This window comes from Plutella xylostella, chromosome Z (assembly GCF_932276165.1).
Source record: "Plutella xylostella chromosome Z, ilPluXylo3.1, whole genome shotgun sequence".
In the NCBI taxonomy this organism is placed as follows: domain Eukaryota; kingdom Metazoa; phylum Arthropoda; class Insecta; order Lepidoptera; family Plutellidae; genus Plutella; species Plutella xylostella.
In genome coordinates, this window is record NC_064012.1 from 9812309 (window position 1) to 9828413 (window position 16105).

The 16105-nt window shown below is 38.0% G+C and overlaps 1 protein-coding gene across 14 annotated transcripts in view; it reads right to left on the minus strand.

Moving 5' to 3' along the window:
• Positions 1-16105, minus strand: part of LOC105384126 (coiled-coil domain-containing protein CG32809) — a 118094-nt gene that overhangs the window by 88926 nt on the left and 13063 nt on the right. For 12 of the 14 annotated variants that reach the window (XR_007268176.1, XR_007268177.1, XM_048632559.1 and 9 more), the window contains exon 3: positions 5427-5459. The exons of 1 other annotated variant lie outside the window; for it this stretch is intronic. Coding sequence is in view for 11 of the 13 variants with exons in the window: in XM_048632559.1 (XP_048488516.1) it covers positions 5427-5459 (33 nt within the window). In the remaining 2 variants the exon portion in view is untranslated. The remainder of the gene's footprint in view (positions 1-5426; positions 5460-16105) is intronic. One more of the 14 variants, XM_048632552.1, reaches the window with a different exon arrangement.

Here is a 16105-nt window from a genome sequence, read left to right on the forward strand (position 1 = left end):
ATTGCCCAAAGGAGGTAGTTCAGAGCGTTAATCTGAATGAAATTTCATCATCATCACGACCCATTACGTCCCCACTGCTGGGGCACGGGTCTCCTTCCAATGAAGGAAGGGTTTAGGCCTAGTCCACCACGCTGGCCAAGTGCGGGTTGGTGGACCCCAACACAAGCAAGCTTGTGCTGAGAGAGTTGTCGGGTAAGTGGGCAACCCGACTGTCAGATGTTTTCAAGCCGCCCGAAGGCCTCTGACTAGGCTTAACGACTGCTGCCGAAGCAGCAACCGGGACCCACGGCTTAACGTGCCGTCCGTAGCACGGAAGCGTCCAGAAAAGCACCACTTGAAATTGGTCACCCATCCAATGGCTGACCGTGTCAGTTGTTGCCTAACCTCAGCGATCAGTTACGATCACTGAGGCCCGCTCGACTACGGACGCTTCTATGGGGGGGGGGGGGGGGGGGGGGAATGAAATTTAATAAGAGAATAATCTAATAATAATAAAATATTGAATTTTTAAAGTCAAAGGAAAGACGTTTTACAACACCATATTCTGTTACCTATATAGTTAAACTACCTATGTATATATTTAGTTCAGTGTCGTACCTGTGTTTCACTTCGAATCTAGGATGAAGCTCAGTCTCGTCGACAGAAACTCAATCAAACGACTGAAATAGGAGCGATACTGCAAAGCTGTCTGTCACACTGAATTTTTTATCTGCGACTTGATTAGATCCATCCGCTTTTTATTTCCATTTGCCCCATTTCTATGCCTTTGAAGCCGTGGCGCTACGTGCCGTGGTGATACGTCACGGCAAAGAAAGTAACACAGTTTCCTAATTAACTTATTCGGGGAACTGACTGCTTTCATTGATATGAGGTTCAAGCTTCTCGGTGAATTTTTCCGCTTTTTCGCGTATGCACTTTGTGCATGTCAAGTAGCTTTATAAAAGTAATGACTATAGTGTATACCGGATCAACGAATAAAACGGTCAGGTAAATATGTAAATAAATAAAATACTAGAGTCTGCCCTACCACTGGAATCCAATGTGGTGGCGCTGATTTCAAAGTAGATTTACTCTTTGGTTGCGCTTGCTCGTAGAAGTAGGTACAGTCAAATCAGATAGGGCAGATTAGTTCCCGATTTTGCCGTAAGACTTCAGTTGTGGCGCGGACTCTACACGGTTTTAGTGATAGAACGAAGTGCCAGTTTACAAGAGGTATGCAATCGTCATAGCATTAATTTAGCATTTTACGAATATCAACAATTACCGCGAACAGAATTTCACAAGACAAGGCTCAGTTTCACAGTATTTCAGAATTAAAGTTTATACAATTTTCACGAATCCGTACCCACGAAAAAAATTCAGAAAGTATTACAAAAATCAGTAGAAAGCGTTGTTTACTTAATTCGATGCTCTTTCGATGTTACTAATCGAGAAGCAAACTGAATTTGCCAAAAGAGAAGAAACTTCACGCACTGCTAAAATAAAATAAAGTAGCAAAACGAAGCTGAAAGTGCATATTGTTAATGATAGTGTTGATGGAAATAACCTTGATAAGCTGTAGTGGGCAGCAGCGGGCGTAGGCCAACTATAAACAACACTTGAAGCGATCCTTGTACCGTATTAGGTACAGTAATAGAACTGTGACGATATTACTGATATTATATTCCAGAAAATGGCTACTTTTATTATTAAATATTAGTTAGTTAAGTAGTTTCTAATTTAATGCACAGATTGTACTTGCGACGCTCTTAGTTTGTGGAACCCTTAGTGGAACCCTTAAGTCAGAGTTGATCTTGAAAATAAGTGAAGTTCTTACTATATAATGGACATCATACGGATAAAATGAATAGTTTCCAAAACTGATAATTCGATATTCGGGTATCGATTGCCGTGTTCAGTTTTATACAATTAATATGTAGGTACATAGGTATATCACACAAGCCTATCGCACATTCATCACATGATTTAAAAAAAAATGATATTTTATTTGAAGAATTCATAATGAGTAAAGGATAATACTAAAAACTTTAAAAGCGAGATTTTGAAATGGAAATCATAGAAACCAATTGAAAGCAAGTTAGATTTTTAGATACTTTCGATAAAATAACCTAACGAACATTTAATAAAGCTTTTTTGTAACAGGAATTTAAAAACGTAAATGTTATTGGCAAACCGCTCATTAAACATGAAAACACAGATCTACATTACTATTTACATATTCTACTCACGCTGCTATCCGTACTCTCAGTTATTTCGGGACACTTTTCAGATGTTCTATTTTAGATCCAGAAGCACTTATAATTTCCATGACTCGCTCAAGAATTGGTCTACGAACTCGACAATCATATCACTTTATGAATACACAAAAAGCCTGGCGAGTCCAGAGCAGCGCCTCTAGCACTAACTTATAGTGTAAACACAAATCGCCACGCCTGATTCTACAAATAAAACAGAGGCATGATACTATTATTATTCATTCTAGAGCAACGCCGTCCCTTTTTTTCTAACCTATGACTGAGGGGAGAGTGGGACGGCGATATTCCTGGAAATGTTAGTGTGGCAACTCTGGAGCATTCATGAACTGGAGCTAACTTCTGTGCGGAAGATTTCAGAACTCTTTTTACGCAAAAGCTGTAAGGCAATTAAGAAAGTTTGGCGTTGGGAATGTGGATCACTTTGTAGTCAGTTTTAACATGACTTCTTGAAATCTTTAATGGGTGGCCAGTTTGTGAAAATACCTAGGCAGGTACTATTCTGTTTTACAGATGGTACGGTGAACACCGAATCAGAAGCATAGGGCCAAAAAAGTACCTGCTCTGGTTTTCTGTACTGTCACACAGAAATGTTCAGAAAATTAAATTATTTCTTACTATTTAGTAATTTTTAAATTCTATCTTTTTTTAAAAGATTTAAATTTTATTTAACTTTTTTTAGTTTTTGCAATAATTTCCAATCGAATGTGAAGCTACTAATAATTATATAATAAAATAAGACCCAAATACACCATTTCTTTTTGAAGCAAAATATCGACGTTACAATTTTACATAAGTACTACACTCACTAGCTATCTCCAGTGACAATAGCACCCAATTACTCCTAAACGGAAAAGACTAGTTTAATACCTCCGTTTGCAATATTGAAGTTCATTTAACAGCGCATCAGAATATTACCAACTAAAAACGTAAATATTTTTATTAGGTATATTTAAAAAATTGGGGTCCTTTGGTCTTGACATTTTTTTAGTGGAACTTTTTCATTGCTCGTTAGTGTATATAGCTGATTAGTAATTGCCTTTCGTATTTCAGGCGTAACTTCACGGTAGCTGGGGACCACAGTGACAGATTCAATCTCATTACATTAGCTTTTACCTTACATTGGCCATTATTTTTCAGAAACTAAATTAGACGTGAAATGTACAAGAAAGAAAGTCCTACGAATAAAAAATAACTTGGAATTTTTCAATTCCCTCTTGGCGGAACAACTCTATGTTTCAGTACCTACAGTGATACATTTAATATAACGAGAATGCGCATTTTTAAGTACCCAAGCTGTATAGGTGTATACCTACAGCTGATACGTGTATGTGAACCACATACCCTTTGTTTACTACCAATATACCCTGCCTTACTTTATCTTAGTATTTGACACCGACACGACAAGAAGAAGAAGGGGATATTCTATTCTATTCTATTCGGAGAGGGGGCGAAGTTCCTGTACGTGGCTCTCTCGAGTTCCTTTTGTACATACCCCTTGACTTTAGCTCAGCCAGCCTAGCGCGCGAGTAAACTGGAGCAGCAAGCCAGGGTGTTGAAAAAGCTGAGATAGGTGCTAAGATAAGATAAGAAGGGGATAATTACACTCGCTATCAATAAAATAAATTTAATAGTTCCAATGACAATAGCACCAAAATTAGCCCTAAATGGAAAAGGCTAGCTTAATGATGCCGTCTACAATATTGAAGTAAGGTTTTCGTGAAAAAAAAAACGCTTTAAGGGTTAAGACCGGCATTTTTTTAAATATGTGTTAGTATTTGAGTTATTTAATGCCGACACCAAACAACCCCAATTTTTTCAAACATTTCATTAAAAGTTTGAACATAATATTATTGTTTTTAGTTGGTAATATCCTGATGCTCTGTAAAATGTACTTCAATGTTGCAGAAGGCGTCATTAAGCTAGCCTTTTCCGTTTGAGAGTAATTTGGTGTTTTACTCAGTGGAACCTTTTCTTTGCCCATGAGTGTATCATTGAAATGGTTTTGGATAATGCATTATAGGGTTCAATCGACTGAAAATGCCTTCCTCTATCACCTCCTGAAAGGATCAGGTCTACTTACCAATAACCCTTTATATAAATAACTAGCTGTTCCCGCGAGCTTCGCTTCGCCTTAAAAAGTTTTCCCGTGGGAATTCCGGGATAAAAAGTAGCCTATGTTCTTTCCCAGGGTCTATACCATATGCGTACCAAATTTCATTCAAATCCGTTCAGTAGTTTTGGCGTGAAAGAGTAACAGACAGACAGACAGACAGACAGACAGACAGACAGACACAGTTACTTTCGCATTTATAATATTAGTTAGGATTAAAGTTCTATCTACCAATAATTCGAAGATAAGATTATTCCTTGAGCATAAATCATTTAGGTACATTCGACATGCTGCATCAAGTACATTCCTTTGCATAGAGATTTTCATATTTATGAACATAAAGAAACTTCACATGAAATAGCAAACTAGCAACAACTGAAGTGAATCTAATCCGCTACAGCAAAACAAAACTTTTTCCTATAAGAGTTGTTCAAGTCGAGATCACATTCTTTCGCTTCAACTGATACGGAATCTTTTCCATCTTCTGTTTGTTAAAGGATTGAAAGTTACAGGAAATGGAAATCGGAAAATTCTACGAAACTGAGCTCGTTATTAAACAAGTACCTATTTGTAAACTATGTGAAGATACATAATCCATTGTAAAATAAATATCTTACCTAATGACTAAGTAGAGGTAGATATATAAGAGATTAAACTCATCTAATTTGACCGATTTATACACGATATTAAGTGCGTGTGTGACATCTCACACACGCTCAAATATCAAACTCATGCCACCACCATCAATTTAAATGAATGCTTATGAAAAATAACGTAGGTAGGAATTGATCTCCTCCTTAAATTTTTCAAACATTGTGTTTTTTAGCCGTTTCTGAAAAAGGAGGATGTTCTCAATTGTCTGTAAGTATATATTTTTTTTATTTTGTATGTATTTTCACCGATATCTTGGCCATTGATAGACCGATTTTGATCATTCTTCATTGGTGTAAGTAGGTACCTATTGGGTTTACCTATATTATAGACTTTTACTTTTTATTCTACAACGTGCAATACCGTGTACTTATTTACATTATAATTAATGTAGTGTAAGGGAAGCTTACCGTCATGTCTATTGTCTCCATGCCAGTCTTCTTCTGGAACAAAGGGAAAAGTGTTAACAAAATGTAGCGAAATACTAATTTTATAACTATGTATTCTCATTTGATAGGCCAACGAGGGGTGACTACAGAAATCGAGCGAACGATCGAACTTGGTTTTCCCTATGATTCGGAGCGCTGCCCTAACCACGATTCTATCTCACTAATATTATAACTATTATAAGTTGTAACTTCTGCGATGTCTTCGGTGGTATAGGCTGAAATACAAATTTTGTATAGTTCAAATGTATTGTACTATAATAATTTGTTCTACTATGTCCACAGGCAGTACCTAGAAAAGAAGATGTAATGTCGAAAACGACCGCAGTTTGGTGTTTAGCAGCGTTGCCAAATCTATGGGGAATTCCCTAAAGTGTGGAGATTTTCTGTCCGATTGGGGAAGTTGCGGAGAGAGCCTGGTTGTGGACGAAATGCGGGCAATCGGGCTTTTAAGAGAATTTCTTTGTATTATGAACTTAGAATTTAGTAAAATTTGCAGATGTTAGTCTTAGTACTTACTTAAATGTGATTATTATTATGGAATTATATTTTAAGTTATTGGGCAGGAACATTATTTCAATACAATGGCAGAAATTGTTGAAATACCTAAATATTTTTTGTGTTCAATGTTAAGTATATACTCGTAGCATAGATTATTTATTTTATATTTCCACTAGATAAGCGACGTAAACTTATTTAGGTATTTTGTTTTTAAATATAAAAATACAATTAATCCTTCTTATTCTACTAATAATTATAGTATGTGTGTATGTTTTTTACCTCTTCACGTCAACAGTAGTCAACACGGCTGAACCGATTTTAATGAAATTTGTTATGGAGTTAGCTGACACCCTGTATTAACACATTATGCTACTTTTAACCGCGGCATTCCTACGGGAAAACTTTTTAAGGCGAAGCGAAGCTCGCGGGAACCACTAGTAAGTATATCATATAGTTACCCGTTACCCGTGATATAGTAACATTAGGTATGTTACTATATCACGGGTAACGGGTAACACGGGAAAAACAAAACCAAACCTTTGAAAATCCTTGAAAAAGCTAGTTCTTCATGAATAGTAATATATTCATAATATGCCTCATAAGTAATTCATAATAATTATAGGACTCTTCATAATTGAATCGGATTGGATTGTAAGGAATTAAGAACGTGACAATTCTGACCCCACCCCCTGCACATGTTATTGTTTTTCCATTTTTTTATGTAGTCTTGGGATATCTCAAAAACTAAGATCTTTTAAACTTTGAATGTGAACGGGTTCGAGTGTACAATACGAGTATTGGCTGGTCAACGTTTGTTAACTCACCTACCCATATACCTAATGTTAATTGTGATAATCTAACCTAAATGCACATTTTCTTTCTTTCATTGTCCCTAGACTAAAATACGTCATATACTACTCCAAAAGATTCCAAAAAAAGTATTTTAAAGTTTTCACCTAAAGTTTTGGTACTTAAACTTAATTTTATTCAGGATTTAACAATTTAATCTTGTAACTACTTACTACACTCACGGGCAATGAAAAGGTAACACTGAGAAAAGCGCCAAATGACGCCTAAACGGAAAGGGCTAGCTTAATTACGCCTTCTGCAACTTTGAAGTAGGTACTTTTAACAGAGCATCAGGATATTACCAACTAAAAATTGTAACATTTTCTAAATGACAATGGGCAGATTGGGACCACCCTCCAATAGCATTAAGACTAACATCGTTGGATAGGTCTTGTCAATAGGAATAACTTTTGCTATGACAGCTTTGTTGTCACAGTTGTCCGTTCAGAGATATTTGACTTATAACTTCCGATAATAATAATAATAATAATGTCCTCCTAGCCGAATTTCGACTACGGCGGCCAATCTCAATTGAGATCAGCCATCTACGCAGGAGTAGATTATAGTGCCCAAGTGTGTGCGCAGTACACAGGAGCACTCTCTGTTCCATCACTCTCATAGCCCAATGGGACGGATTGACCGACACGACTGGAGAGAGCTAGGCGCAGGACCGACTGCTTTACATGCCCATCCGACAGCATGGATCGTTTCACTGTTTCGGACAACAGGTGATCAGCCTTCTATGTCCTAACCAAACTTAGAACCACAATTTAGAAACACAAATTGATGGTCCCACCCGGGAATCGAACCCGGGACCTCTGGGTCATGAAGCGAAGCTTCTACCACTAGACCACAGAGGCAGTTAAGTTCCGATACTCGTCAGTTCATCTTACTACTATTGGAGGATGGACCACCCTCCAATAGCAGTAAGACTAACGTCGTTGGATAGGTCTTGTCAATAGGAATAACATTTGCTTTGACAGCTTTGTTGTCACAGTTGTCCGTTCAGAGATATTTGACTTAAAAGTTCCGACACTCGTCAGTTCATCTTACTGCTATTGGAGGCTAGACCACCCTCCAATAGCAATAAGACTAACATCGTTGGATAGGTCTTGTCAATAGGAATAACTTTTGCTATGACAGCTTTGTTGTCACAGTTGTCCGTTCAGAGATATTTGACTTATAAGTTCCGATACTCGTCAGTTCATCTTACTACTATTGGAGGATGGACCACCCTCCAATAGCAGTAAGACTAACGTCGTTGGATAGGTCTTGTCAATAGGAATAACTTTTGCTTTGACAGCTTTGTTGTCACAGTTGTCCGTTCAGAGATATTTGACTTATAAGTTCCGATACTCGTCAGTTCATCTTACTGCTATTGGAGGCTGGACCACCCTCCAATAGCAGTAAGACTAATGTCGTTGGATAGGTCTTGTCAATAGGAATAACTTTTGCTTTGACAGCTTTGCTGTCACTGTTGTCCGTTCAGAGATATTTGACTTATAAGTTCCGATACTCGTCAGTTCATCTTACTGCTATTGGAGGATGGACCACCCTCCAATAGCAGTAAGACTAACGTCGTTGGATAGGTCTTGTCAATATGAATAACCTTTGCTTTGACAGCTTTGTTTTCACAGTTGTCCGTTCAGAGATATTTGACTTATAAGTTCCGATACTCGTTAGTTCATCTTACTGCTATTGGAGGCTGGACCACCCTCCAATAGCAGTAAGACTAATGTCGTTGGATAGGTCTTGTCAATAGGAATAACTTTTGCTTTGACAGCTTTGCTGTCACTGTTGTCCGTTCAGAGATATTTGACTTATAAGTTCCGATACTCGTCAGTTCATCTTACTGCTATTGGAGGATGGGCCACCCTCCAATAGCAGTAAGACTAACGTCGTTGGATAGGTCTTGTCAATATGAATAACCTTTGCTTTGACAGCTTTGTTTTCACAGTTGTCCGTTCAGAGATATTTGACTTATAAGTTCCGATACTCGTCAGTTCATCTTACTGCTATTGGAGGCTGGACCACCCTCCAATAGCAGTAAGACTAATGTCGTTGGATAGGTCTTGTCAATAGGAATAACTTTTGCTTTGACAGCTTTGTTGTCACAGTTGTCCGTTCAGAGATATTTGACTTATAAATTCCGATACTCGTCAGTTCATCTTACTGCTATTGGAGGCTGGACCACCCTCCAATAGCAGTAAGATGAACTGACGAGTATCGGAATTTATAAGTCAAATATCTCTGAACGGACAACTGTGACAACAAAGCTGTCAAAGCAAAAGTTATTCCTATTGACAAGACCTATCCAACGATGTTAGTCTTATTGCTATTGGGGGGTGGTCCCAGCTCCCATATATCTTTGCCCATCCTCTTTTATGAGTGGAACTTTTTCAATGCCCGTGAGTGTAGTTAGGTAGGCACACAATAAAATATGACCACAAGTATCTTACCATTTTCTCTGCCTTTCCGCTTCTTTTTCCCGGAGCTGGAGGATTTCCCGGAATTTTTCTCCGACTTGTCTTTGCTTTTCCAACGACTCAGCATTTTACACACTATCGACTGTCACACACTATGTCCTCCACATCATTCACTTGTGGTAATTTATCGAAACTACTTTTTGGTTATTTTGTACAATAACGTAAGTAAATACACGTAAAAATTGTCAGAAGGACTTGTATATGTAAATAATCAGTAAAAACGTTCTATGACTAGTATTGCACTTGATTTGAAACACATTTTAAAGCACTTGTATGGCACGAACTTAAAAAATATTTCGTTACCTCTAAACTATTGTTTCACTGTTAATCACTTGTTAAATATGGATCAAAGTTTATTAAGATATGTTACAATTTATAAGTTCAATTCCGGCTCACTAAATGTAATCATAAGTACTTCACAGGGATTCCTGCGGGATAACAACAAATATTGGAAGTGGAATACATTTTACTGATAATTTAACGTCAGTAAATTGTGTTCCAGTCGAAGTTACTTTTAATGTAAAATATGTATTTACAACGCCCAAAATTATAATGCAAATTTGTATCTGCCTAATAATAGTAGCGTGCTTCGGACGGCACGTTAAGCCGTGGGTCCCGGTTGCTGCTTCGGCAGCAGTCGTTAAGCCTAGTCAGAGGCCTTCGGGCGGCTTGAAAACATCTGACAGTCGGGTTGCCCACTTACCCGACAACTCTCTCAGCACAAGCTTGCTTGTGTTGGGGTCCACCAACCCGCACTTGGCCAGCGTGGTGGACTAGGCCTAAACCCTACCTTCATTGGAAGGAGACCCGTGCCCCAGCAGTGGGGACGTAATGGGTCGTGATGAATAATAGTAGTAGCGTAGATCACAAAAGGCTAAACCGATTCTTATTCTTTAACGGATACCGCTAAGAGGTTTGACAAAACTATTTATCTTATTGAAATCACTTCTCGGACCAAAGAATATAGTTACCTAACTTATTTTTTTGGGTGGTTTCATTTATTAAATATAGAGATCTTACAATAAGCAATAATAATATTTTTATATCGTACTATGATATTATTGTTCATCTAAGGCTCTACACAACACTGCACTCGCGACTGCTTTGGCGTCTAAGAGAATACGGAACTATAATACATATCACTGTATGAAATACTGTAGGAAGGTACAATAAGGCCTGCCACACAATTAATACGGATAAATTATTTACAATTAATAAATAAAATTATATGTTATTTTTATCCTGAAAAACAGACTGTTGCTCTGTAATTTTACTTGCATTTGTTTTATTCTCTATAGCTAGTATTGATCAGTATTTATAGTACATTTAACGCGTATTGTCTGTTCATGTATGATTCCAAAATAACAATTGTCTTTCTAAAAAAAAGTCTAAAATGCCGGCTTGCATAAGTGTAGCAACCCTTATGGTACATACGAATACGCAGTAGTATAAATTTAACCTCTAAGCTGAACAATTGTCCAAGTTTCCCGAACTCCTCGTATCTCCGTGAACCATGCCATACAACTATACATATACCCCATACCATATGACTGTGTTGTTTCGAGATAGTTTAGGTATGTATCTATCTACTCATTAAATATAAGTACTTACTTACATAGATACTAAAAAGCGTCTATGATTTTTAAAAATGTCAATGATAGCTGTTTCTGGCGAAAGTTAAATTAACTTCAAGATTAAGATTTTAGGTACCTAAGTAAGTACATGGTATACAAACACCTCCGGTTCATAAAATTTGAATAAGCACGAAGAACAAGGTTGTCTAGACTCTAGTCAGTTGCGAGAAGTCAAGCTTTGGTTACGACATTCCTAATTAGTTTCGTTGACAAAATATTTGCACCACTAACTTGCTTTTATTATCAACTTTATTTTAGGTCATTCTATTAAACTAAGTTTCATATAAATAACCGACAATGAACACTAAATAAATTTAAACCATTGTAACTCCACGTACAATTTAAGTGAGTTTAATTCTCAAACTATATTGTTTCTAGTTATGAAGTTCTAAACGATTAATATAAAATATGCTATTATGTTTAAGAGCCCCCTCACCCTCAACACGCTATTACGTGAATTCTGCTTTACTTATTCAGTTCTCACCTAGATAGCTAGTAGTATAGCTACCTACCCGTAGTAGGTACCTCTATCTGTATAGATAACGTCACACGGCAGTTTCATTAATAATGTAGAAGTGGGGGACTGCCTGATTCCAGTACTGTCTGTAAGATTCTGCTAGTCTTGAGCCATGACCATTAGGTATTTACTCAGATTTTTATTTACTCTACGACCCAATCATATTTTTTTACAGACTCTGTATATTTGAATTAATTATAAGTACTTACCTAATTTGTAATTAAATACCATATTTTTAATAACACTATCTATTTTAACTACAACATTTCCAGCCTATTCAGTATTCAGCTATGAAACTAAAATCCCAACATATGTACGTGATGTAACTATCGCCATCTACACTTTCTTGATAGAACTAGAGAGACTGAGCGCACACGAAGCCGGGAGCGGAAAACTCACAGTTTTCCCATTTTCCTATCATGGATGCCTAGTTGCAAACTAAAACAGCTGAACTTTAGATACTGGATGCATGAATTTCGGAACTGAGTTAGTTGTTATGATAAATTATGACGCAAGTTCATAATTAAGGATACTTACAAAATTATAACTTTAGTAATTTTACACTGAGGGCTACTTTATTTACTGTTTGAAATTTGTAAGCGTTAACGCCATCTATTGACTTACACGAAAACTCAGTTGAGTTGATAGCTGACAAGAAAAACGACACGACATGGACATAGGTAATAAATAGGTAGTAGTAGGAACGGAAAACGTTATTTCATATCGTTTGTAACGATATGAAATAACTTTACCTACATATTTTCACGAAACCACGAACCACATGACGATGACACCGCCATTTTGGTTGTTTTGTTTTGGTATGCAGCGCTGCGAGCGGTGAAAAGTGGAACTAGTTCGGAAAAGCGTACCTACCATGGAAGTACCACAAACAGAAGGATATACATGACAGATTGCGAAAAAGAGACGCATAGCTACACCAAGCATAGGAGAGAAACGATAAGCTAATTAAATACAGGTTTTGCATATTTTTCTCGTGTCGCTTTTTTTACAATATTATGTTAGCAAACCAATGAATTAGAAAACAATGGCTGAAATTCACAAGATTTCACGACAATATTTTATGGAAATGATATATTGTTGCATTGCTGGTGATTTGTGTTGATTTCTAAGTTTAAAAGATACCTTTGCTTATATACATATATTATTAAATTATTATCAAATAACGCCTTTGGGACATGGTTAGGTAAACAAGAGAATGTTCGATTTTTAGGTTATGGGATGTGCTGATGATTGCGAAGGATAATAGGGGACACGGCGCGCGGCGGTTTTACCGTGGCGTGGTACTTCTATTCTACCAACCGTAGAACATTGTAAACGGTATACGTGGCACTATTACGTGTTAGTAATTCATATAATAATAGCATTTTACAATGGCAACGTTTATAACGATTACCTAGGTAATTTTCAGTGAATTAAGTATGCAAATTGCCTGGAACAAAGTAAGTAAACCACTACCACATAAACCTTCAGGCTACCGTAATGTACCTATGTATACCTCTATCTACTGTTGGTCGAAGGGAGGAACCCAGTGCTTCAGTTCCAGTCACATAAATTCGGATGACAAGGCTTACGTAACTATGATCGATCCAAATATGCTAAAAGTCACTTTAGCGTCGGAATTCCCTGTCGTACGAACGGGGAATTCCGACGTAAAATTCGTCCCACGCCTTCTCCGAACTGTTATTCAACAGTATGAGCTTTATTTACACAATCAAAATAAAGCTCTTCAAGTTTACACACCTTACGAGTATCAATGAATAATTTCATTTGCCCGCTATTAAATACCGCTACAAAACTGTATTTATAAGAGTCCTTCTGAAATTATTATGAATGTCTTTGATTCCTACTGAAAAATAATATTATTGCCTTATCTACACTGTAACGTCGTGCCAGGAAATTTTACGTGACTATTTTCCTTTATATCTACTTAGTATGGCTGATTCTTATAGATATACAGTTTCAATCAATAGTAATGAGAATTATGAATTGTTTTTGTATAAGTACTTAAGTAATTTTTGCTTACGGAAATAATAATGATGTAGATAAAAACTAATTGAAAAGAAGAAGATATATTGTAACTGAACGAATAGGAAATTTGCCATAGTAGGTAGTTATTTCTATGAAATGTTTCACGAACTATAATTGGGCGTTCTAATGAATGGTGTCTACTGAAATATCTTTCATTCATTGCGATACAAACAAACCAATAGTTACCTATAGTATTGTATCTGAATTATGTACATTTGTAAATAATGTATGTTTAGGGATGTTATTTATGAACAAGTTAGAGAATTAATTAATACTACAAGCAGGTAGTGTATGAATGTAATGTACCTACCTCTAGATAGGTAATTGTGACTTACATTATACCACCATAATGTTATATTCTACCTACAGATAAGTACCCAACCCATGACGCTTCGTGAAATCGTTACTTTCAGTTACAAGCACGATGAACTTAGTTATTTTTTTTAAACTTAATAACACTGTAGAGTTACAAAGTTTGATTGTTCCATGAACTATTGACACAGTGGTACTTTATAAATATTTAATCGATCGTGTTGGTCAGAGAGCTGCCGGCATAACCCTGCTCTGTCGCGCAACTGCGTCTTTTTTTTAAATTCCACAGCGTATAGTCGCCCGGGCTCAATATGCCACTAGCCGGCTCTATCCCGCCTCTACCAGCATAAGTCGCACTCGCAATTCTCTCCAGTATCTAGCCTTTTCCCACAAATGCCGGATCCCCCTATAGACTGCAGCATGGAAAATCATGAATGAAAATATTTTGGACGCAGCCTCGCCGAGCGCAGACTAAATTGATCCCTACATCCCTCAATTACGATACAAATTTCAACTCCGCCTACATTTTGCTGCAGTGTGTAAATAGTGAATAGTAAACGAGTGGGTGCAGGCGAATGTGAATTGTAAATCGCAGTCAATAGAGTCGAGTGCAGTGCTAGTGATAGGGCCAGCCCACTTTTGCCGAACGCGTTTCGTCGTTTGCGTGGAGATGCACCGCGCAGATGCAGCCAGCACCTCGTGCGAGGAGGATGGGGCAGCGCCGTGCCGAAGTGTAATACATCACGTGGCGGGAACCCGCTGCCCCCCTTCCGAGAACTGATGCCATTGAACCACACCCATGGTCAGGCGAAGGCCAAACACGGCGCTTCCGCCGAACGCGATTGCAATTGCAACGCGACTGTAAAGCGATCCTGTGCTTCCGACTCATACCTATCGTGCTATCGGTTACCTAGGTTATTTGGTGTTTTATATCACAGAATAGGGTATTTTCGTTAGAGGGCGTCGCGGGCGCGATGAGGGCGGCACGTGGCCTGGTCCTCTTGCCGTGGGGGTGCCGGTGTGCGCCCTCGCACGACTTCTTTGGAACTGAACACTTTGCTGTTGGGGTTGCTATAGCTAGCGGCGGGTAGATAGGGCCTGTTGCGCGGAGTCGGCGACGAGAGTGCGGCGAGGCAACGGGGCGCGGCCGCGAGCGGGGGCGGGCAACGGCCGCGATCGATCGTGCGACGACCTTGCGCCGTGAACACCGCGTCACTCGATGACTCCAACCACTTAGCAAACATTTCGACGGAGTCAGCACCGGTGACGGAAAAAAATGCAGTCGCCCAAAACACTTCTCCCGTTTCCGATGTTCGGTCAGCGCGCAGTTCAATTCACTTGTTTAGAACTCCGGCAGTTTAACTTTGAAATACTTAGATACAATAACAAATGAAAACCAGTTGTTAACTGCAACTATAAGTATGAGTATCGTAATAAGGCGCCTCAATTAATTCTAAACGCTACGTACGTAAAGCTAAGTGCAAACTACTTAAGCACTAAGCTATTCTGGGAATCGATTGAAACCGACCGGGTGCTGTACCCCTACTCTGGAAACGCAATGTATTGTGTCTGTCTTGCGTCTAACTTTTCTTCACAGCCCGAAAGAGCCTTATTTGGCGTTTTTTTTCAAGTAGGTAACTTTTACATTTTATTATAGGTATTATGTTCTTGTTTCTAGATTATCAAAATAGGCATCAGGTAGGTACCTAAGTGAACATAATTTGTATTTTTTGGAAAAAAAGCTGTTGAAGATAATTTATGATTGTTTATAGTTGAGAACGCAAGACAGACGCAATGCGTTGCATTTCAAGAGTAAGGTTATTGATGCACAGAACTTCCTGCTCCGTACGGAATACCGATCGATATCGCAGAATAGGGCCACCGCCGCTCTCCTACAGAAGATTTAAACGCGTTGCCAAACTCACTTTTACCAAATAAAATATCATTTTCAGGCAATACCGGTAAATAAACGGGTATTAATTTAAGAGGCACTCGGGAACCATTCTACTTATTTACCGATTGAAATTCTATTGACTCGCGAAGTTTAATTCAGCAATATAGAGAATGAGTGTTCTTGAAATATTCAGTAATTAAACCAAAACATTATCATTATTTTTATGAAAAAGTTTAAATAGGTATTTAAGAGTGTTTTGCACAGTACAAAATTTATCGTATGTACGTATACGGCTTGAGGCAAAGAAATGTTACCCTCTCACTGTCAGGTAGCATTCATCGTCTCTCTGAGAGGGGTCAGGTTTCCCCAACCCAAATTGGCGACACTAATCTTAAACTTAA